Source organism: Artemia sp. Qi Xiang Cuo, chromosome 13 (genome assembly GCF_049724085.1).
Source record: "Artemia sp. Qi Xiang Cuo chromosome 13, ASM4972408v1, whole genome shotgun sequence".
Taxonomy (NCBI): domain Eukaryota; kingdom Metazoa; phylum Arthropoda; class Branchiopoda; order Anostraca; family Artemiidae; genus Artemia; species Artemia sp. Qi Xiang Cuo.
The window spans coordinates 64,956,796-64,980,798 of NC_142806.1; the positions used below are offsets into that span (position 1 = coordinate 64,956,796).

At 35.3% G+C, this 24,003-nt stretch overlaps 1 protein-coding gene across 2 annotated transcripts in view; it reads left to right on the top strand.

Annotated features, from left to right (window-relative positions):
* The window catches only part of Pi3K68D (phosphatidylinositol-4-phosphate 3-kinase catalytic subunit Pi3K68D), a 236,708-nt gene that overhangs the window by 159,026 nt on the left and 53,679 nt on the right, over positions 1-24,003 (top strand). For both annotated transcript variants that reach the window (XM_089099478.1, XM_089099477.1), the window contains exons 16-17: positions 17,632-17,782; positions 19,364-19,520. In XM_089099478.1, the coding sequence (XP_088955604.1) occupies positions 17,632-17,782; positions 19,364-19,520 (308 nt within the window). The remainder of the gene's footprint in view (positions 1-17,631; positions 17,783-19,363; positions 19,521-24,003) is intronic.

Consider the following 24,003-nt stretch of genomic DNA (forward strand, 5'->3'; position numbering starts at 1 on the left):
ATTTTTACTGCTGAAGAGAACACCCATAAAGAAAAGTGATGAATTATATTGTTAAATTAGAACAATAATTTCTTATAAAATATAACAACAATATAAATTATAACAACTATATAACAACAATTATAAATTATAGCAATAATATAATTTTTTTAATTATATTGAAAAATCTTGAATCTACTAAAAAATAGCAAAATTTTTTATTGTGTTTTTTTTGTGGAAGCGAGCTCATAAATTTAAGTATACTGATGATATTTTCATCTATGTGTTAATTATTCTTATCATTTGATATACTGCGGTGGTCATGCTGCTTTTCATACAAGTAACTGTACTGAATATTTGTGTGCTGTACTTGGTAGTTTTAATTGAAACACTAAATAATGTACACAATATTATTTGGTTTTGGATGGTCGATCTGTATGAACTGAGCCTAATGTGGAAAAGGTTATGCACTAACTGGAATAAACTTTGAGCTTATGCATCAAGCAAATAGAAATTAAGAAACTGTACTGAATGTTTGTGTGCTGTACGTGGTAGTTTTAGTTGAAACACTAAACAATGTACACAATATTATCTGGTTTTGGACGGTCGATCTGTATGAACTGAGCCTAATGTGGAAAAGTTTATGCACTAACTGGAATAAACTTTGAGCTTATGCAGCAAGCAAATAGAAATTAAGAAAGTGTACTGAATGTTTGTGTGCTGTACGTGGTAGTTTCAGTTGAAACACTAAATAGTGTACTCAATATTATTTGGTTTTGGACAGTCGATCTATATGAACTGAGTCTAATGTGGAAAAGGTTATGCACTATTTGGAATAAACTTTGAGCTTATGCAGCAAGCAAATAGAAATTAAGAAAGTGTACTGAATGTTTGTGTGCTGTACGTGGTAGTTTTAGTTGAAACACTAAATAGTGTACTCAATATTATTTGGTTTTGGACAGTCGATCTATATGAACTGAGCCTAATGTGGAAAAGGTTATGCACTATTTGGAATAAACTTTGAGCTTATGCAGCAAGCAAATAGAAATTAAGAAAGTGTACTGAATGTTTGTGTAGCGATAAAATGAAAAATTGTAGCGATAAAAGAAAATAACTGTAGCGATAAAAGAAAAGGACTGAGGCAATTGTGGTCATAAATATTCACCGCGTCAAAGCTAATATCGTACTTTGAAGCTACGAACTTACACCTGACAAGTTTTCCAATAGCCCCACTTACGGCGCCACATATTTTGTCATTAAGGCCTGTGCCACAGCAATGGATAGGGAAATAAATTCATAATCATACCACCCTCAATTGTTGAAGGAAAGTAAAATTTATAGCCCTAAAAATGTAACCTCTTTTCTTCAAGCCATTTGGTGATCAGATTCCCTGGGAACGTACCTTGGAGACATACATAAATAATTTCTGAGACCACACTGGCTAATCATGATAAACAAAAAATCGCGAAGAAAGGAAACGAGGACAATTAACAGCCAGTGAAAAAATTGAAAAATTATGCAAATATTTCGGTCAAGACCTCCGCTTGACCGTCCTTAGTGCAGAATAATACCGATAAAAATATAAAAACCAAACCTTAAAATAAAAACACCAAACTAAAATTGGACGACCCTTTCCTAGTAACGGTGAAAGGGTAACTGAATAAAAAACACAAGTCTAAATGGCATTTCAGAATTTCATTTTGCGTAAAGCACTTTTAAAGGCTGATCGCTTTCCAGTTTGATTATAATCGGAGACTCTATTCGATTGCACAATATAACTTTGTGGATGTATGTAAAAATGATCAGAATTAATAATTTTGTCATAAATGGGACTTAGAAAAAATTCTCCAGTGTCTCTATTGAGAGCAACCTTCTGGTGAATGTGCTTTTTTGTTTCAACTGCCTCCCTGAAAATTTGCGTGAGACCTTTAACGGGGGCAACGATAGAGGCCTCGTCAAACAAAAGGAAATGGTTTGGATTCTCGTACACATGTTGCGCCAAGGCGGAATCAAAAACTCAGGCCTTTGGCGTAACCTCATTGCCTTGTCGATTGAGGACTTGTGCTCAGATAACCTCTCCCCCAATTTCTGTTGGGTTCTACCAACATAAAAACAGCCACAAGAACAAGGAATTCTATACACACCACTACCCAGACTGGGGCTGGTTTTATCTTTGCCGTTGTTAAAAAAGTTCTGTGTAATATTTGAATTTTTAAAGGCGACGCTAAGTTTATGTTTTTTAAGGATTCTTTTCAATTTGTCACTAAATTTTGGAATGTAGGGTAGAACAGTGAAAAGTTTCTTATCATCCACCAATGGGACGGTATCTGTTGGGGCTTGTGGACCTGATGCCCTCCCCTCTGCTTTTTTTCGTCTTTTGTCTATAATGGTCTCAAGTAATTTTATAGGGTAGCCATTGCAAAATAAAATGTCCTTAATATAGTTCAATTCTGAGTCTATGTGAGGCTCTGAGCATATTCTTATTACTCGGTCAACCAATGAAATAACAACTCCTGTTTTTATGCAGGGAGAGTGGTTGGAGGAAAAATGCAAATACCTATCGTTATGCGTAGGCTTTCTATAAATAGAAAATTCAAGGCCAGGAGACTTATTGAAAATTAAAACATCTAGGAAAGGAAGTTTGTGGTTATGTTCTAGTTCTATAGTGAACTGAAGGTTAGAGTACAAAGTGTTTAGATGAGTTAAGAAGGAGTCAAGTGACTCTCCTCCATGCTCCCACAGAGAAATAACATCATCGACAAACCTGCCCCAGAAACGGTGTTTTATCGGAAAATTTTCCAGAGCAGAGATTTCTATGAATTCCATATAAAAAGTTGCCAAAAATGGTGAAAGACTTGTACCCATAGGTAAACCCCTAATTTGGGTGAAAAATTGATTATTATATCGGAATTTTGAGGAGGAACTATTGTAAAGACGGACGAGACACATAATAGTTTCTATATTCAGTGTTTTGTAGTCTATTTGATCAATATTATCTTCTAATTTCCTTTGAAGAGCTAGTTCACATTTTTTAATGTCGCAAGACGTATACATAGAAATAGCATCAAAACTGGCCAAAATTGTATCTTTTTTTATTTCAATGTCTTTTAATTTTTCAACAAGGTGAACTGAATTTCTTATGTATGAAGTTTGTGTTTGCATAAGGGGGCGAAAAAGTGTTGACAATCATTTCCCCAATCTGGCAGTCGGAGAGCTATAAGAAGCCACACTTGGGCGTAGAGGGACTCCATCTTTGAGGAGTTTTGGGAGCCCATAAAATTTAGGAGCAGAACAACCTTTAGGGTAAAATAATTTATACATTTGTGGGGTAATAAGTCTTTCAATTTGCAAAATTCCTAGCTCCTTTTGTACTAAACGGGTGAACTTATTGGTGAGGTCTGAATCTATGGGCTTGTAAGTATGGGTGTCAGATAAAATATCTGTAACTTTTGTATTATATGAAGTTTTATCAAGGATAACAATTTTATTTCCTTTATCAGCCCTGGTGATAATGATGTGTGGGTCTTTTTTTAATTTTTTGAAAGTTTGTGTTTCCTGATTTTTTAACCTTGGGGAATATGGAATGAAATCAAGAATATTCTTAACCACCTCTCCTCGAAGTAAATCTGGATTTTCCACAGCACCACGTGAACCAAATATACCTGCCTCCACATTGGAGACTATCTCTGGAAATTCACTTGTGTTTGAGGTAGGCAAAATTTAGGTCCCTTAGACAAAACATGAGTTTCTTCCAGAGTAAGAACTTTAGAAGATAGCTTAATCAGGAGTGCTAAAATTTTCTCTATTACTTTTCTTATTTTATTCTACATCCCTATCTAAAATTCGTCTTCCGGACTAAGATTATTCATGGTTCTAGCCTAGCTACTATACTAAAGAGATTTTTTTTTTCTACATCTAACACTGATTACTTTTACATTTCCAACAAGGTTGGGGCTATTCTACCTTTACATAAGATTTTTTTTTTTTTTTAATTCACTTTTTACAAGGCTTTTTTTTATTTTGCTGTCTATAGGGCACACTTTTTTTCTATCTACGCTACATTAAATGAATAGCACGACAACGCTACACATAACTCTATCTGAACATCTAACACTACATATAAGAACGATTTAAAACGCACAATATTGGGTTTACCATGTTCGCTGGTAACATTAGAAAACTTTAACTGGGGATGTTTGCTATGCGACTTTAATGATAGGATATTGGGATTTTTGAGTTGTCAAAATTATTAAGAAGTAACATATGTAAATTCACATCTATTTCATCACCATTCATGTTCGTTTAGCGTACTCAATCCTTTTGTTGTAAATTATGGTCCTTCACTAATTTCGTCTTGGCAAAATTTTTAAAGCACTTACAATATAGTTTCTTCATGGAACAGTTCAAGCATAATTGTGTTCACACGACAAGCTTTGTCTAATTTTCAAATGGGAAATGATGTTCTTCTGATCATGGGAAATGATGTAATTCTGTTTTGTAACTTGAGTCTATTCTTTCTGTATTATTGTAGCAAGACAAAGTTCCAACAGTTTCTCTTGGAGCAGAAAATAACCAAACATCATTTCTAAGGTGTATGAATATTTATCACTTAGTACTTCCTATCACGGCTTCTTTCAGTTGGACTGGATACATCGTACTGGAATGGTACGGGTAGACTTTTTTTATTAAAGGGAATTATTCGAATTAATTATATACAATGTGACTTTTTAATTAGAATTTGTTTTCGGAAACTGATATATGTTGAACAGACTGTATCAGACGATTTTGATTCATATGAAGCCATGATATATGTTGAACACAATTTTTCTATATCGTTTTTATAATTATATGATTTTTTACTCGTATATTAAAAGTTTTTTTAAATTATTATTCATTTATGACGCCTGTCCATTAAAATCCCTTTTTTTTGTATTTTTATGGGTATTTTAATCTGTCCAGTTTCTTAACCGTTCTACCTGACTGTGTCGTTATTTTTTCTTCTGTTTCTTGCGGTCTTTTATTTTTAGTTTTTTCTAGCGACATGAGATCAATTTTTTCATATTGTTTTTTAAAAAAATCTTGCCCTTTTAATAATTTTTCTTTTGCTTGCGCAACTGCTGAAGTCGGTTTTGATTTTCTTATTTCTTTAACTATTATATGGTCTGATTCGCCGTCAGACTCTTTGGAACTGGTTTCCGACGAATCCGCATTAGAACTTTTAGAGGTTGAACCTCACGTTTTTGAGATATCACCTCCCCTTCTTTCGTAAATTTCTACTCCTCTGGAAGTAGAAGGTTTATTCTCTAAGTCCTCGCTTTGAAATTTCAACTCGTGAGATTTGAAAGATTCTTGAGAGCTTTGAGAGGAATTAAGAGTTTTCGCGGGGTTCCTCCACTGTTTAAATGCCATGTCTTCAGGGGGTGGGGCATTCTTTGCACTAGGGTTTCCCTCCATGATGTCCATTGTTTAGGTTTGACCTTGGACACAGTTATATCATGATATTGTCCTTGGTGGTCATCCTTGGGAGTTTTATTCTCGGGCAATTTGCTTTGACTCGTTTTTATGGGGAAATTTATTAAATCCATAGCTTCTCGCAGGTCTGTTTTAGTTGAATCTTTGGGAGGAGTTTTCTTTACAGCAATACCGGGGGTTTCTACAGCTCTGTTTAATTCTTCCTGCAATGACAGGGGCCTTTCAATTGGTGCTTCAGGGGAAACCGAATCGTATGGAAATCTTTTGGGGGGACAAGGGGTTGAAATTTCATTGGGGAAAAATTGGGTTTTTGGAGATATTGTATAATCTAATTCTCCTGCGCTATCTGATGATGAACTTTTTGAATTTTTTGGCATTTTTATACTCTCTGGTAGCATATATTTTCTTTTAGGAACAACAAAAATTGTCATTGATAAAAATGCCTCAAAAATTTTCTCATCGCTCTAATCCTTGAAATAGTATTGCTTGAACCTTAACGGTTTTAGTTCAGCCAATCTTGATCTAGGGTGCTCATTTTCGGCATCTGACGAATCTATAGAGGAGGGATGTGATACCCATCTCTCTAGAAATTTGGCTCTTTTTATTTGGCTAATATGTGCCTGGTAAGTTCTTCCACTACCAGGGTTTTCCATTTTAAAAGTATAACCGTTATCGTACTTTTTGACTATTCTGTACGGTCCAGAATATTTGTTGGAAAGTTTTTTCCTTCCGTTTTTGCCTCGTTCTTTAGGTAGACGCAGTCTCCTATTTTGAAATCTATGCTCCCCTTGACTTTGGGTTGGTTTCTTAGCTCTTGGTTTATTTTAGATTTTTCCAACTTTTCCTTCACTATTTTATAAGTTTCCCTCATCCTATTTATGAATTCTTGTTTGTAATACTCCGAGTTATTATAATACTGCCGAGATTCAATAATCTCGTCATGGGGGATTCTAAAATCACGACCAAAAAGTAAATAAAAAGGATTATCTTTAGTTGTTCCTGAATAAGTAGTATTGATTACGCTAGTTAAATATGGTAAGAATTGATCCCAGTCGTTCCTATTGTCTTGTATAAATGATTATTACCTTCGAAAATATTTTATGCCTATTTTATATTTTACCTTTAGCTTGGGGGTGGTATGGGGTTGTCACCATTTTCTCTGTATTAAGAAAACTCATTAAATCTTTTGTTACCTTTGAAACAAAATTGCTTCCGTTGTCACTCAAAACCTTATTTGGAATGGCAAATTTTAAAAATAATTTCGCTAACGCCTTGCTGGTGGCGTAAGCACCTTGATTTTTTAATGCTTTTGCAAAAGTAAATCCAGAAAAGTGATCTATAACTGAAAGAATACATGAGTGGCCTCCATTGGAAACAGGGAACCTTTCGCGTGTTCTATATAGGTCAAATGAGACAATATCGAAGGGGTACTTTACTACCAGGACCCTTCCCATTGGAGGATTAGGATAAGCTTGGGGGATTTTTCTTAAGTTACACGCTTCGCAAATACTTACAAATTCTTTAAGTTTTGTTATTGCCGACGGCACGTAAAAATATTGTTTTAATTTATGAAAAGTTTTCGTTACTCCTAAGTGTCCACCTGTATCTGAATGAAAACATTCAAATGCAGGCATTATTAAGTTTTGTGGTAATACAGTTATTATTGAGGCTTGGTTTCTATTTGTCTCAGCAGTCACGATTCTACATAGTATTTCTTCGTCAAGATCATAGTAAAAATTATCTATCTCTTTTCTAAGAGTTTTGAATTTATCCGGTAACACATCGTCATTCACAAGATGATCGATAAGTGCTACACACACTTCGTCCTTTTTTTGCTTTCTTTTTATATTGTCTAAAGACAAGGGACAATAGTTAATCTTTTTTTCTTTTACCGTTTCCTTGACTTTGTTTTTCTTACGTCCATGTTTGCTCTTAGCATTGACAGAGTTAACTTCATTTTTTTCAGCTTCCAACGGAATATTTTCTGGTTATCTACTCAAAAAGTCACAAGCTGCATTTTGTTTACCTTTTAAGTGTTCAAATTCGTAATCTAGATTTTGAACTTGCATTATCCATCTAGTGAGAAAGCCCTTGGTGTTTTTAAATGTGCGCATGTACAACAAGTTTTTATGGTCTAATAGTCGTATAAATTTTCTACCAATTAAATAGTGTCTATATTTGTCCAAGTGGTGAATTATAGATAATAATTCTATGTTTGTGGCGGAATAACTATTTTTGCCTTTTTATAAAGTTTTACTCGAATAGTATATAACTTTTTCTATTTGTTTTTGTTTGGGCGTTCTCTCTAGAGGATTAGGGTTTTTGTACCGGGATTATTTGCAAAAGCATAGCGCCAATGCCTTTTGGACTTGCATCAGTTTTGACCACAAATTGTCTGTTTTCGAAATCAGGGAGTGACAATATTGGTTCAGAAGTGAGCGCCTTTTTGAGACGGTCTAGGGAAGTTTGAGCTTCCTGGGACCAGGTAACATTTTGGGAGTTTCCTTTAGTTAATTCCTTGAGGGGTTTTGCAATTTGGGCGTAATTGCGCACGAATTTTCTAAAGTAGCCAGTAAGACCTAAAATTCCTCTTAATTCTTTCATAGTTCTAGGGGGTTTGAGGTTTTCAACACATTTTATTTGGTTGGGGTCTGGGGATATCTCTCCTTGTGTTAATACTACTCCTAAAAATTTAATTTTAGGTTGAAATAAATTTACTTTCTCAGGCCGGCATTTTAAATTGCCTTGTCAGAACTTCTCGAACACCTTAGCTAATGTTGCTAAGTGTTGTTCAATGTTTTCTCCCACGCATATGACATCATCAACAAATTGACTGATTCTCTTTCATCCTCTTAATAGATGTAATAAGGGTCTACATAGCGCGCTTGAACTTGTTTTAAGTCCAAAAGATACTCTTAAGTATTCGTATGAACCACATTCAGATGTTGAAAATGCAGTTTTATGGACATCTTTTTCGGCTATTTTCACTTGGTGGTAGCCTTGGGTAAGGTCCAAAGAAGTAAAAATTTTGTTTTTGGTTGAAACAGAGTCAAGAATTTCATCTATTCTTGGTAAGGGACATTTATCGCTAACTACTTGTTTGTTGAGGGCTCTATAATCTACTACAAGTCTAAGATCACCATTCTTTTTTGGTACCATGATCACTAGTGCACTATACGGACTTATACTGGGGCGTATAATTTAATTTTTTTTCTGATTCATGGATTTTATTTTTTAACCATTCTTTGTGCTTATACGGCACACGATATGGCTGTTTCGCGACAGGACCACCAGTCGTTAAAAATTAAATTTAAAAAAATGGTATAAGTACGAAGTCATATTAAGATGCGGAAAATACATCTTTAAAATTACATAATAATTCGCACAATTTTTTCTTAAGTTCCGTGTCCGTAATATGATCCATATTAAATTTGTTTAAAAATTGCGATTCAGTTAGAGGATATTTGTTATTGAGGCTTTAATACCGTTAGCCAGGTTTGCTTTAGAATTGCTCCGTCTATTTAAATTATTCTGCAATAAAACTTGGATTTGGACTACCCGTGCCCCCATTTCTGTTTTAAGTATGTCATATTCGTAATTATTAGTTACCACAATAAAACCTTCTCCTTTGTCATAAGATATAATTTGTTTCTCGCGTAGCATATTTTCGGGAACTTCATTTGACAGGGTGGCAAGCCATATTTCGGATTTGCTATCCACTGGTTCCATCATTTGTGATATTTGAATTCTTTGCAGCATTTTGGGAGGGACTTTTGTTTTCCTTAAGGCGAATCCATAATATTTCTCTTTAATTTTATTGTCTATTAGGTTCATACTGGCGTTATGCTGCGTCATCGCGGCATCTTGCTGCGTCACTTTGGGTTTTATTATGTTTTTGCACAATTCTGCTATTTTGTTAATTTCACTTGATCTATACTGTTGCTTATCTCCTATTTTTATTTTCACAGATTCAATCCACCTTTATTTAAATTTACTTCATCTCTGCAATGTCTCTCAGAATAATTGAACAAGTTTCTAAATATTCCTTTTCCTTCTTGCGAGACATGAGGTTCAAAAGATTGCGATATTATACCGCCAAAAATTTTATTTACTGTTATGTTCTCTTCGTAACCTCTGTTACAATTTCTAAAGGTAAAAATTCCTTCCCGTCCCTTAGCCGGGTAGTCGAGCCTCTCGTTCGCTACGTCTAATAGTACTCTATTAGACCTTAAAAAATTTGCGCCAATAATGGCTTCATACAGAAAGTTATCGTATATTATAAAATTTGTCGGAAAAATTCTATTGTCCCTTTTTACGTCCAGGCGAATTGAACCTCTTGCGTTCAATTTATGCCCTGTCACACTAGTTAGATTGGGATTATTAGGGTTCCTCTGTCGCCTAATATGCAGAGGCAACATATTAAATACGCATGAGTTTATGATATTAACCGTGGTACCACTGTCAACTAACGTCTTAAAGTAAACATTTGCCACACAAAAATCATTAAATATAGGTAACTTGTTAATACTTTCACTACAAGATGGTACTAATATTAGTTTGAACCTATAAAACATTTTAGGAACCCTCTGGGCCTCATTTTTATTGCCGAGGGGCCTAAACTGTTTCCCTGAGGATTTACTTCATGCGTCGGTGCCTGTAATAGATATTCAGACATATGAGATTCTGTAGGCATATCTAATTGATTTACATCTGTCTGCCTTCGCCATGCATTATTATGGTAATTTGGATGTCATGCGTCAGTGCCGCTTGCTGGCGCTGACTGCCATTGCCGTTGGCTTGCAAAATTTTTATTTCCCGTCGGCAAATTTTCTTGATTTCTATATAGCATTCTCGCATTATATTGGCTTTGGCGATTATTTGGGTTCTCAAATCGGTAATTTATTGGTCTATTGGGGGGAGGGGTATAAAAATTTGGTTGGTACCTGTTGTAAGGTACAGGTTGGCGCAATCTTCCCTGGCTATAGCCTAGTGAACCACCGGCGTTAAAATTTGTTCTTCCAAACAAATGGTTGCCATAATTTTGCGTACTACCGACAGTAATTCTTGGTATGCCATTGGGGACATGACGGCACTCTTTCGCGATATGCCCAACACGATTACAAATATAGCATCTTAGTATTGTAGGGTTATTTTCATAACTGGATTGTTTGACAGGCTGAAAACGTACTGCTTTCTGCCTAGTGGGTTCTCGCGTTTTATTTTTTTTGGGCACTGGGGAGTTATCCCTTGAAAAGAAATTGGGAAACGCCTGATCGCCCTTGAAGATTAAGTTCGCGTTTGATTCGCCTAGGCTATTTATTTTTGCTTTACTGTAATTAGTTACCATCGTATCAACTTTGATTAATCGCTCTACCTCCTGAACTGCAAGATCCAACGACTGAATATTTTTGGATATTACCATTCTATATAGTTTTGGGGGTAGCCCTTGCAAAAAGGTATTTAGAATGACTTTTTCATACAGTTGTCCTGAACCTCTTCCGTATTTTGCCTCTACTGAAATGCGTATATTATCAAGATATTCTCTTATATTTTATGAATAGTCAAAGCACACCATTCCGTGTTTTAATTTATTTATGGAACTGGTTTCGATAAATCTATCTTTAAATGCTTTTAACAATTTGTCCACCGTATTCATTGGCAAGTTGGCGTCATCGTCTATAGTATGTTCAATCTGCTTTAGAAAGGTTAAGGTCTGACCTTTTAATCATAGTAGAAGCATGTGGACTAACGTTTCTAGCTCTGTTTTTGTTATTTCTACAAACTTGGCCAATTGGATATTAAATTCGTCAACATCTGATTGACCATTGTACTGCGGGATAAACTTTACTATTTCTATATATTTCGCAACTAAATTTTGCGCCTTTGATTTCTCTTCTAAATCTTCTGCCATTTTTTTTTTGCGTTAGAATAACTTAAAATAATATTTTTTCAATTAACCTATTTTGGGGGAGGCTATTGAGATATTTTAAAGGGTTTCCTGTAGTACCTTAGCGGTTATAGGCCTAATCGCTTTATTTATGTGTCTATATCTCTCCAATAATTAAATTTAAATTACAAAGTTTATAGCGTCCTTAGTTCGCATGATTTTCTCCAATTTCCGACGCGCCATTTGTAGCGATAAAAGAAAAACCGACCGACGCCATATGTAGCGATTAAATGAAAAATTTTAGCGATAAAAGAAAATGTCTGTAGCGATAAAAGAAAAGGACTGAGGCAATTGTGGTCATAAATATTCACCGCGTCAATGCTAATATCGTACTTTAAAGCTGCGAACTTACACCTTATAAGTTTTCCGATAGCGTCGCTTATAGCGCTAAAGATTGTGCCATCAAGGCCTGCGCCACACATACCTTGGAGACATACGAACTAATTACCTGTCGTGTGACTAGATACAGACATATAAAATAAAATAAACAAAAAATAGAAAAAGAGTGGTTTTATTGAGACTTACGTGCTTAGGTGTACAGCAATGTGTCACTTCAAATGACGGCAAATAATAACCAAGTCTCTACAATAACTGCATAATAATTTGAATAGCAATGTCTGAATGCCGATATAATTCTGTCTACAATCATGAGAGCAACAAAAACACTTCTACACTATATATCCTAAGTCCTGAACATGTGCCGTGGGAGCTACACACGATTGGCCCAATTCCTGAGGTGGGCCAATCCCTCCGTCCAATAATCTGTCTTAAATATTTTTGATGATTTGGACGGTCACATACTCTTATCACTTAAGACTTCCTGCGAAAACATTGTATTTTAGTTTTTTTATTACCACTCTTCTCGGCCAAATTCGAAGCTGGATAAAGCCGTCCTTTGTCTAATGCTCATATGCAATTTTTCTCTTTGCTGATTAAGGACTTTTCTTTTTTGAAACTAGATTTAACTTAATTAGAGGAAGTCGAAATTATCTTTAGAAAGAAGGAACTTTATTTTTGTATTTTAAATATATCGCATTTTACTCACGGTACATTTGTGTGCTGTACGTCATAGTTTTAGTTGAAACACTAAATAGTGTACTCAATATTATTTGGTTTTGGACAGTCGATCTAAATGAACTGAACCTAATGTGGAAAAGGTTATGCACTATTTGGAATAAACTTTGAGCTTATGCATCAAGCAAATAGAAATTAAGAAGCTGTACTGAATATTTGTGTTATGTACTTGGTTGTTTTAATTGGAACACTAAATAATGTACACAATATTATTTGGTTTTGGAAGGTCGATCTGTGTGAACTGAGCCTAATGTGGAAAAGGTTCTGCACTAACTGGAATAAACTTTGAGCTTATGCATCAAGCAAATAGAAATTAAGAAGCTATACTGAATATTTGTGTGCTGTACTTGGTTGTTTTAACTGAAACACTAAATAATATACACAATATTATTTCGTTTTGGACGGTCGATCTGTATGAACTGAGCCTAATGTGGAAAATGTTATGTACTAACTGGAATAAACTTTGAGCTTATGCATCAAGCAAATAGAAATTAAGAAACTGTACTGAATGTTTGTGTGCTGTACGTGGTAGTTTTAATTGAAACACTAAATAATGTACACAATATTATTTGGTTTTGGACGGTCGATCTGTATGAACTGAGCCTAATGTGGGAAAGGTTATGCACTAACTGGAATAAACTTTGAGCTTATGCATCAAGCAAATAGAAATTAAGAAGCTGTACTGAATATTTGTGTGCTGTACTTGGTTGTTTTAATTGAAACACTAAATAATGTACACAATATTATTTAGTTTTGGATGGTTGATCTTTGTGAACTGAGCCTAATGTGGAAAAGGTTATGCACTAACTGGAATAAACTTTGAGCTCATGCATCAAGCAAATAGAAATTAAAAAACTGTACTGAATGTTTGTGTGCTGTACGTGGTAGTTTTAGTTGAAACACTAAATAATGTACACAATATTATTTGGTTTTGGACGGTCGATCTGTATGAACTGAGCCTAATGTGAAAAAAATTATGCACTATTTGGAATAAACTTTGAGCTTATGCATCAAGCAAATAGAAATTAAGAAGCTGTACTGAATATTTGTGTGCTGTACTTGGTTGTTTTAATTGAAACACTAAATAATGTACACAATGTGATTTGGTTTTGGACGGTCGATCTATATGAACTGAGCCTAATGTGGAAAAGGTTATGCACTAACTGGAATAAAATTTGAGCTTATGCATCAAGGAAATAGAAATTAAGAAACTGTACTTAATGTTTGTGTGCTGTACGTGGTAGTTTTAGTTGAAACAGAGAATATGGTTACATAATATAGTACATAATATTATTTGGTTTTAGAAGGACAATCTATATGAACTCAGTCTAATTTGGAAAAGTGTTTGCAGTAACAGGAATAAGCTTTTTGTTTGTGCATCAAGCAAATTGAAATGGAGTTCAAGTTTCCCATATTCAAGTTGCCCCATGCTTTGTCTGGATCAATCCAAATATGCAGTTCTTAGTAATGAAAGTGGAGAATTATTTTCTTGTTGGTAAACAATAAAAATTTCATATCTTTCTTTCGAAATTGTTCACGAGAGTGGAAAGCCTTAGGAATTAAATACTAATTATGTTGTTTTTTTTTTTGGGTGTAATATTTATTTAAGGTATGAACTACTAATAATAACAACAAACATAAGGTATGAGAAGTCTAAGGAGTTGGAGGATGAAACCGTAGCTCTATGGTTAGATGTATGAGTATGAGTAGTAATAGCTTATTTTCAATAGCCCATTTTTTTAAACCAATCAGTAGCACACAAAAAGCTTCGGTTCTGACGGTGTGCTGCAAAAAAAAAAAAAAAAAATATAGAGTTGGAGGGTGAAACCGTGTACCAAGAAATTATTAGATACTTTATTCCTTAAAGAACTAGTAGTACCAAAAAATACGCCAGTAAAAAAAAGACATATATACAGCAATAAAATAAATAATACCAAAACCAAAATGTAGAACGCTTTAATTCATTTTAATCAATTTGTTATCCTACTGGTTAGATTCAAGGGTTCTTCCTATTTCTCCAGTTTTAATTTAGTTTAATTAGAAAAAAAAGAATGCGTGGAAGATAACAAATTGAATGTGTTAATAATCTTTTTTTTTTTTTTTTTTTTTTTTTTTTTTTTTTTTTTTTTACTAGAGTTGCTGTTTTCAAACTTATTATGTAGTGTAAAATTCTAACTTAATGGAAAATGAAACTAACCTGCTGGATGATCGTCGAAAGCTATTTACTTTCTTTTCAGTATAGTCTTCTGGATACAGTACTGCGATGTACATTCTATGGATACGTGGTCGTCATAATGACAATATTTTGAGTTTATCGTCAGAGCACATGTTTCATTTGTATTCGTTTGTTCCATATACTTATCTAGAATTTAATACATACACCCTAACATCTGCCAGTAATTATTTGATTATCTAGAGCTAATTATCTGATGTGGCGTCTTTCACTATTTCTGCAACTACTCTTATTTGTCTTTCAGCCCCTAATTTTACCTCAGACCTTAGGACCTTCTCGGCCTTCGAAGGCACTTAGGACATCCAAGTAGATCCGCAAACCTCTCCTTAGATGTTTCTAGCTCACTTAATTTACAGAAATTTGGGAAGATTTTGGAAGTCGTCGATATAGCTGTGTTTGAGAAAGTTCTTAGGTCTGCCCCTTTGTCTGAATCTGACACAGTCTTTGACTGGACTTGTCTGAATGTTTAAGGCATTTGGAGGGTGTGTCTTAGGTACCTCCATGTATGGTATTTTATGTTTGAGTTTGATTGTTGCAGCGTGAGCTCATTCAAAGTCTTGTTCGGGACTCCCTGTGTCCAGTTGAGCTTCAGGATGTGACTGGTGCAATAATCTCTGATCCCATTTATCTTTTCTCTAACTGTTGGTTCAGGTGCCATCTTTCTAAACCGTCACAAAAATATTTCTACTGAACAATCATCGCTTCTGACGTGTGGAGTATTTCTGGGAACCCTAAACTTGCTGGAGTCTTCGTAAAGCATGACATGTTTGTTCAACCCTGGTCTTTACATCGTGTTCACATTCCCTGTTGTTTTTTGCGATGATTCAAAGATACTTGAATTCAGTGACCTGTTCAACAGTTTGGGGGTTGCAATTAACGTTCAGACGCAATTGACTGCCCGGCCGAACTCTTCCAATGACTCCTTTATGTAGTTTAGGTACTCTTGGAGCTTTGCTTGCGTGACTTAAGCAACCCAATGTTATCAGCAGTTTCCACGTCACCAATTTGCCCTTTTTCCTACGTGAATATCACAACCAACACAGGTTCTTATTATTTAATCCTTTATCAGAATAAATAGCAGCGGTGGTAAGATATCTCTACTTGATTGCGGCCAATATCTTGAAGTACCTTGTGTTTCCTTCTAGCCTCCGAACAAAGGACTTAATGTCTGTAGAATTCTTCCACAATCCAAACCACTTTATCTGGTATACCGTAGTCTCAGAAAATTTTTCACAGAGTTACTAACTGAGTCCATCGCCTTTTTGAATTCTATAAAGAAAAGATATGTTATTTCCCCACTGGCAAGATTCTTGTAGCAATGTTTTTAGAACGAAGATGAGATTGGCACAGGACCTGCTAGGCTGGAAGCCTTGTTCCTCTCGCTGATGCTGGTCCAAGATTAGCTATGCTGGTTCGATGATTCTCCCATTGTGTTCAGCAACATGATCAACATCAGCGTTCCCGGTACTCATAGGAGACTCATTCCTCTCAAATTTTCGCATTTAAATGCATCTCCTGTTTTTGTAACTTTTAACGAAGATGCTCCTTATCCAATCGTTGAATATTTTTTGGTATTCCAAATGTTAGTCATCCGGGTTCTCTATATGACAAGGTGGTCATTAATAAAGGTTTTCAACATCTTGCCAGATATTCTGCCCCAGTCAGGGGACTTTCAGGATTTTATCTTCTTCGAAAAATTAACCATTTTTTAAGTTTATACAGGACGAATGATCATGTCAAGGTTTTGGAGGGGAGTAACTGGAATAGTCGGCAGGGTTGCTAGTGGGACCCATCTAACAGATGTTCAAAGTGATTTGCTCAAATCTTGTTTATTGTATCCTGTTCAGCAACCAGTCCTGTCTTTTACTTTCCAAGTAATTGTCTTAAATCTCCCAAAATCGTTTTTAGTGATTTTGTTCAATCCCCCTATTTTGCCGCCACTTCTGCTTTTTCAGTCTGAACTCCAATCTACTGCCTCTTGTCTGATCAGGTACTCTTTTTCGCAGTTTTATTTAGTTTCTTGTATTCACTGTAGTGAGCGATTATGTAATGCTCAGTCACAGTGGAGAAGAAATCCAATTTCTTTAAAGGTCGCTCATATTGATATCCAGGTTTCGGATGATTCCCCTCTGTTCTCTGATGCGGGTTTTTATCCCTAGGGTTTCACTTACGACTTACAAGTATTTCTTAATAGTCTTCCAGATGTCCGCAGGTCACCTAAGAATTACTTTCTTCAAAAGAGTTAAATATTTCAAATCTGTTGATAAGCTTTATAGCAAACTGCTACCTGGTTTATGCATTTCTGAGTTTTCAGTTATGTAATGGCTTATAGCTTGAGTTTTTTTTTTTTTTTTTTTTTTTAGGGCCTTTAGCTTCACTCGCAGCCTTGCAATCATCAATTTATCATCTGAAAATGCTTCTGCTACTCTTTATATCCTTTTTCTTGCTGATTAGTAAAGCTGCTTGTAGAAGTGCTCCTTTACAGAGTCTTCAGCTTTGTGATTGGGGGCATAAGATACCCTTACTGCCACTTTTGTATGGTGCCAATTGAGGGGAGCTGTAACTATTCTGATGTTTATTGGTTTCCAACTAATGGAAGTCTTTGCAACTGACTTGGAGAAAACTAAGCCAATTCCAACTTCTCTTTTGCTCATGGCCGCTGCAGATAACTGGAGAGTCAGAGAGGAGTGTTCCCTTCTTTACAGGAAATACAACACTAGTTTGTGGATAACACCTTAGCTACAGCTTGAGAAATTCTTGATAGATCTTTGCAAATGAGCATGACAAAGCTCCTAATTCCCCCCATTACGTATATGATGTCCCTTATATCGAGGTTTAAAAATTCAATCAAGTAAAAAAAGAAGCAGTCCTACACTACTTTTTCGTTGGCCTTAAGGCTTGATTTACGGCTTATTTTATTTTTTAGCATCATGTGCCGGATACAGTGTTGCAACCTACATTTTAGGAATATGCGATCGCCATAATGACAATATTATGATCTGCTCGTCAGGCCACTTGTTTCATATTGACTTTGGCAAGTTTCTTGGAGATGCGCAAACTTTTGGCAGCTTTAAAAGGTAATATTAGTTTTCTTGTAAAAAAGGTTGTAACTCAAAAATTTCTTTTTATCCTTTTCCTCTCATGAGTTCCTGAGTCGATCGAAACTATCTTATGCTTTAACTACTTTACTTACATCTATACCTCTTGCAACCAAGGTCCATAGTTATATGCAACCTTGCAACTTTGTATCTGTCCTTAGTTATAACACTCTCCAAGTAAAGAAATGTATCCTTTCCACCGTCTCAATGCCAACCTTCATAGTACCTACAGTGACCTCCCCCCCCCCCACCCTAAAATGTTTTGTGTTTCTATATGTGATTGAAGTCCTGGTGATGCACCTTATTCAACAAGAATATTGTTAGCTCGATTAAATTGTTGTTAAATTATCGAAAATCGTTTATATAATATTAATTGTATATCATCTTATCTTCCCTTCGTATTCACATTGTACGAAAAAGGAAATCTCTCAAAATTAATTAAATGAAAGGCGAAAGGACGTCACTCTGTGTCAGACTGGAATCTACACGCAACTATTTGCTGTGCTCATTAGCTACCTTTGCTCATAGTTTGTTAGTTTCGTGAAGTACGTTATTACTTTGACAAACTAAAGGAATTTCGTACGTGGATCAAAAGCCCGTTCATATTAAACCACTCATTGAACCTGTAGTAGTACTTTTTTCTATCGTCCTACATAAACTAAATAAATGGTCTAGCCATATTGCACCTATTCTAGCCATATTGCACCTATTATTTTTCATTAATTGATTGGTATTTCCAGTATTGCCCGAGCGTTTGGATGTTGACTTTCCCTTCACACTTACGAGGACTCCAAAATGTTTAATATAAATTAATAAGAATCCTAGACGATTTTTTAGCACACCCTAGGAAGACAGAGGATTTAATCTGAAATTAAAACACCTTATCTATTTCTTGATATTCTTGATTTACAACAAATTTTCACCTTAATTTGGGCATATGGTTTTTTTAAAATCCAACATAAAGATCATTTTTTCAATAGTATGAAACTTTCGGTTGAAAATAACCATAGCCATTTATCAAGAACTAGGATTAAGTTTCTTTTCCTGTCTGTTAAAAATGAGAGATCAAGACTAAGTTTAAGATATCAACTTACTCAGATTGCGAATAAACATAAGTTATTTGAATTAGTAAGTGAATCACCATCACTGTACATGTACAAAAAGAAATTGAAAAAAATGGTCCTTTCAGCCTACAGTAGTGGGGATTGATTGTATTATTGATTTATTTATAAATTGTTAAGTAAATCCCATCCCTATCTCCGTGAGTCGATAGTTAAGTTATGCTTTCTTCTTTAAATTCATTTTAAAAATTGTTAAAATAAATCTTATCAATTTTTCTTTTCTTTTTTGAAGCTATGTTAGCGAGAAGTGTAATTTCTTTGTCCTATTATTTTTGGATAAAGGAGACATTACGAGATTCCTCTCTTCTCCTTTGTACAAAATTTATGTCTATGTTTTCGTTAAATAAAAGTCAAGTAAAGTCTTAAACTGTTCTGTTTTTCTTATAACGCCGTACCTTACCCTTACGTATCCCATCGACAATATAATTTTCTTTTTCAGGGATCGTACACCGTTTGTCCTGTCATCTGACATGGCGTATGTAATTAACGGTGGAGATAAGCCCTCGCCTCGGTTCCAACAGTTTATTGATCTTTGTTGTGAAGCATTTAACGCGGTTAGAAAGCACGCTCAACTTTTCCTCAACCTCTTTGCTTTGGTAAGAGTATATCGTCATGCTCAAAACCTTTGCGGAAATGTGTTACCCAGCTCCTAAGACCCTTCTAGAGTGTCAATATTTACTGGCTACATATTTAGATTACCAGGGGTATCCCTACCATTTTCTCCTACAAAATTTGAAACAAAACACTGTGGTTGGGGAAAAGATACTTTACACAGGAGGTTTGGGCTCAAGACTCTGTCTCATCCTCAGGGTTCTGGTATTGTTTCCCATGCATCACATTATCACCCGCCCTTGAAATTACAGTAAATGCATGAAAAAAATCCTGTTCTTTGTCCTGTGATGTCTTCCTGTGACATAAGATAATTTCTTAAGCCGCATTGGCCTGCCATAATATAAGAAAAGGAAACGAACAAAAATGGGGTTTTTAAGGCCAAACGAGATTACTGAATCAACAAACAAAGGGAATATTTCGAGAGGACAACCACCTCTCTTCTTCTCGCGAAACGAAATAATATATTCAAGGAAAGTGCCGAAGAAAAAAAAAACAGCAAAAACAAACGCGGAAAGTTAATGTGAAAAGAACCAAAACACCAATGAAAAAAAAAATAATTATTAACTGCCATCGACGGATACTAGCGAACAAAATTTGGTTGTTCGCTTCTTCGCTAGTATCCGTCGATGTCAATTCATAATTTTTTGATTTTGTACAAATCGCAGATATTGGTGAATGACTCGCTTTTATGGTTGTTAGGTATTTGGTTTTAATTCTTATAATTTTTGGCTTTTATAGAATTTTACTCATATTTAAATTTTTTGGTTTTTTCATTGGTTTTTGGTTCTTTTCACACTAACTTTCAGCGTTTGTTTTTTGTTAGTTTTTTTCTTCGGCACTTTCCTTGAATATGTTATTTCGTTTCACGCTGAAGAAGAGAGGCAGTTGTCCTCTCGAAATATTCACTTTGTTTTAGAGGTTGGCACCATTTCTGTTTTTGGTTTAAACAGAAACGGTAAAAAACGGCAATTAAAAAACGGAACAGAAACAGATACTAACAGAAACGAGAAAAAAGACGGAATTCCGTTTTTTTCCGTTTTTTACTGAAAAACAGAAACGGCCTGTTTTTTCTTTTTAACGGTCGTTTTAACAGATATTTCCATTTTTTTCAATTTTGTAGTCTTTTGAGAGTAAAATGAACATTGACAAACATTGATTAGTAAAAAAGTTCAAATATAGAAAAAGACCAAACATTCAAAATGACCACATAAATCAAAACTTATCACTTAGAAACATTCGAAGTTCAAGTGACTTGGTAGTCATTTGTGAGCACTGCTTTCGAGTAAAGTTCCCAGCAATATTAAATATGCTATCACTTGGTACTGAATTTGCAGGCACTGCGAGATGCATACAAGCAATTTGACTTAACTCTGGGTAAGTGTCGACACAGTCAGTCCAACATTCTAGCGGATCAGAATTATTTTTATCTGATCTACGTCTCTTACTCAAGAACACTGAAACTCTCTCTCTCTCTTCCTATGCCCTAATAATATTTGCTGCTGCGCGGGCAGTGCTTATAAGTGATAAATAACTGAATAACTGAAGTCTTTTAATCATCATCACAACTTTGCTTGCCGTAATATAATTATACCCGCTAGCTATCACCGTTGCCTGTTTGAACGGACGAAGAACGTCAATGACAGCTTCCACAATGGACCACTCGTTGTTGTTAAGTTCTAGGTCTCTGATTTTAGCGTCACGGAGGCTTCGGTTGAAGATTTCACGCAGTGGTTCTTTACGGGTACCATACATTTCTATCATAGTAAGGGTGCTGTTCCATTTAACATTCATATCCTTTGTGATGGATGGACTAAAATTATATGTCTTGCAGATAGCTTCTAAGAGGTCATGAGATTTGGAAGAAACTTTCAGTATTCTAACTAGCTTTCGTATTTTTATCAGTGCTGCTCCCAGCGTCAATACTTCAGTGGAAGCTTCTGATTGTCTTGGTACTGAGTTCTCATAATCACTGTAAAGGTCTGAATCATTTGATTCCGACTGTCATTACTGCAGTCAGTGTAACCCATTTCTTCAATGTCATTATCTCCTACAATCAGGTCGGGAAAGTCATCTTGTTCAGCAGCATCTATGTTATCATCAGATTCAGAACTGGATCCGGAATTATTCAGCTGGATAGCACTTACTAAGTCTGCCTTGTTTCTGCATTCCCACAGCTTGAAGGCATTAGACACCTCATTATGCAAGTTGTGCACAAAGCATGTACTTTGCATAATGTTACCGTCTCTGAGGGCCTTTAATATATTAGCTCCTGAATCAGTAATTATAAAGTAGACTTTCTGTAGAATTCTGAACTTCTGGAGGCTACTACGGACTCCACGAAGGATGTTGGTGCTAATGTGAGAAACTGTTATTCTCTTAAGCTCAAGGATTGTTTGTACTAAAGTGAGCTTGCCGTCAGCATTTTTCATTACGTAATGAGCTGTAATAACTATGAAGCCACATCCTGTTCTTGAAGACCTACAGTCTAGGGTTAAATTCACTTTCCTGACTTTCTGTAGTTTCGCTTTTAGCTGCTTTTCCTTGATTTTCTTTACTGTAACTAAATGTCTTGGAACAGTACGAACTGAAGGGCCAGTAAGACCTCCAGTAAGCTTAGAAATTAGAGCCTGTACTCCCGGTTTTTTAAATATTGAAATAGGAAGCTTATCAATACAAACTCTTTTGCTGCATAACTTGTTCAGCTTCAGCTGTTGCTGCTTTATAGACTTCAAATAAATTCTTATATCACTATTTTTACTTGCTGCGGCTTCAAATTTAGTTTGGGTGGTTTCGCAATATTCGCTTGATGTGCTTGGCATGCTGAGCTTAGGCAAGGCTGTAGGATATGACTTCTTGGGAACAGTAATTGTTTTAGGTTGCTCAGCAATTTTGTGCTTACTCTTGAAGTGATTTTTAAACGACGTTGCAGGCCCCCTTGTTGGCTTTACGTCTTTTTTGCAGTAACTATATGTAATTGTATCTGCTCCCTTATTTATGGTCCCATGTTTCTCCCAAAACTTGACCTTCTTTAATAGAGGGCCCACGTCAAATTTGGGGTCAGAATTTGACGAAACATTTGATACCAAATTTGTTGCCATTTATGACAGCATAAGTATCAGCGCTTGTAAAGAATATTATTACTAATTGCATGGAGCGGTGTGAGTTTAACTCTAGATACTCCTGCGATTGCAGTGATTTAAATAAGAATGAGAATGATAAATCAGAATTACAGAATAAGAATAAGCATAAGAGAAGAAGGAAAAAACACACCTCTCGCAGAGTATAATTTTATTCAATAATCAAGCCGCACCCTCTCAAATCCCGTATCTGCCATTGTTTCTGAGTCATCCAAATGAGAAAAATGCAGCTTTTAATGAAAAAATTAGATAATTTCAAACCATAGGGAGGTGAAGATGTATAGAATTCAATGATATTCGGTTCTCTTGTTCATCTGTATGGTAGTAAGAAAAATGATTTCTTAGCTAACCCTTATCAGTTGATGGCTCTCCCAATGATGAGCTTTCTGGCAGTAATTTTAAAAAACTTTTCGTCTTTCTAGTTATTTTTAGACTCTTTGGCTGGACAGCCTGAAGTTAAAAACAATTCTTACTTCATAATATGCAGAATAATTGTAGCTAACACATTTTGCAAGCAGACCCGCTACACTTTATCCCCCCACCCACCCCATAACGTGCAAACATATGGCCCAAATTTGTTTTAGAGTATTGTATTGCAATCATACTTAGGTATATTTCATTAGGATTAATCTAACTTCACTTCTTGAGTGAGGTGGGTATAAGAGATATTTACCTATATAGCACAAACTGTATATGGCTTTTTGCTATGGCTTATGGCTTCTCATATAGCTTTTCAGCATTAATTTAATTTTACAGGAACACGGGTCGAAAGTTCGAAACAAGAGTGACGCAGGGCAAAATGCTTTGAAAACATATAATTTCGGCTATACATTTGCACATTAGAAAGGGTAAAGTACATAACATATATATATATATATATATATATATATATATATATATATATATATATATATATATATATATATATATATATATATATATATATATATATATATATATATATATAATATATATATATAAAAGACGAGAATCTTCGTCTTTTAGTGACCCTATACAGAAGAATAGGACTACGAGTCAACATAGAAAAAACGGAATTTATCGTTTTTAGCGGCACTAACTTGAACAATTCCAATCTTTTCCTTGACGGTATCAGAATCCAGAAGTCCCAGTCCCTAAAATACCTTGGTATCACGTATGGTCAGACGCCTAGGTCAACTAGAGGCTTGTTGGCTGAATCAGTCTGTAAATCTATCCGCTCAGCATATGGAGAAGCTGTCAAATGCAAGTGGTCATTTAATCGATTTATTAAGTCAAAACTATTCAACGCCGTCGTCTCTCCTGCCATCTAGTACATATCACACTTTTGGGA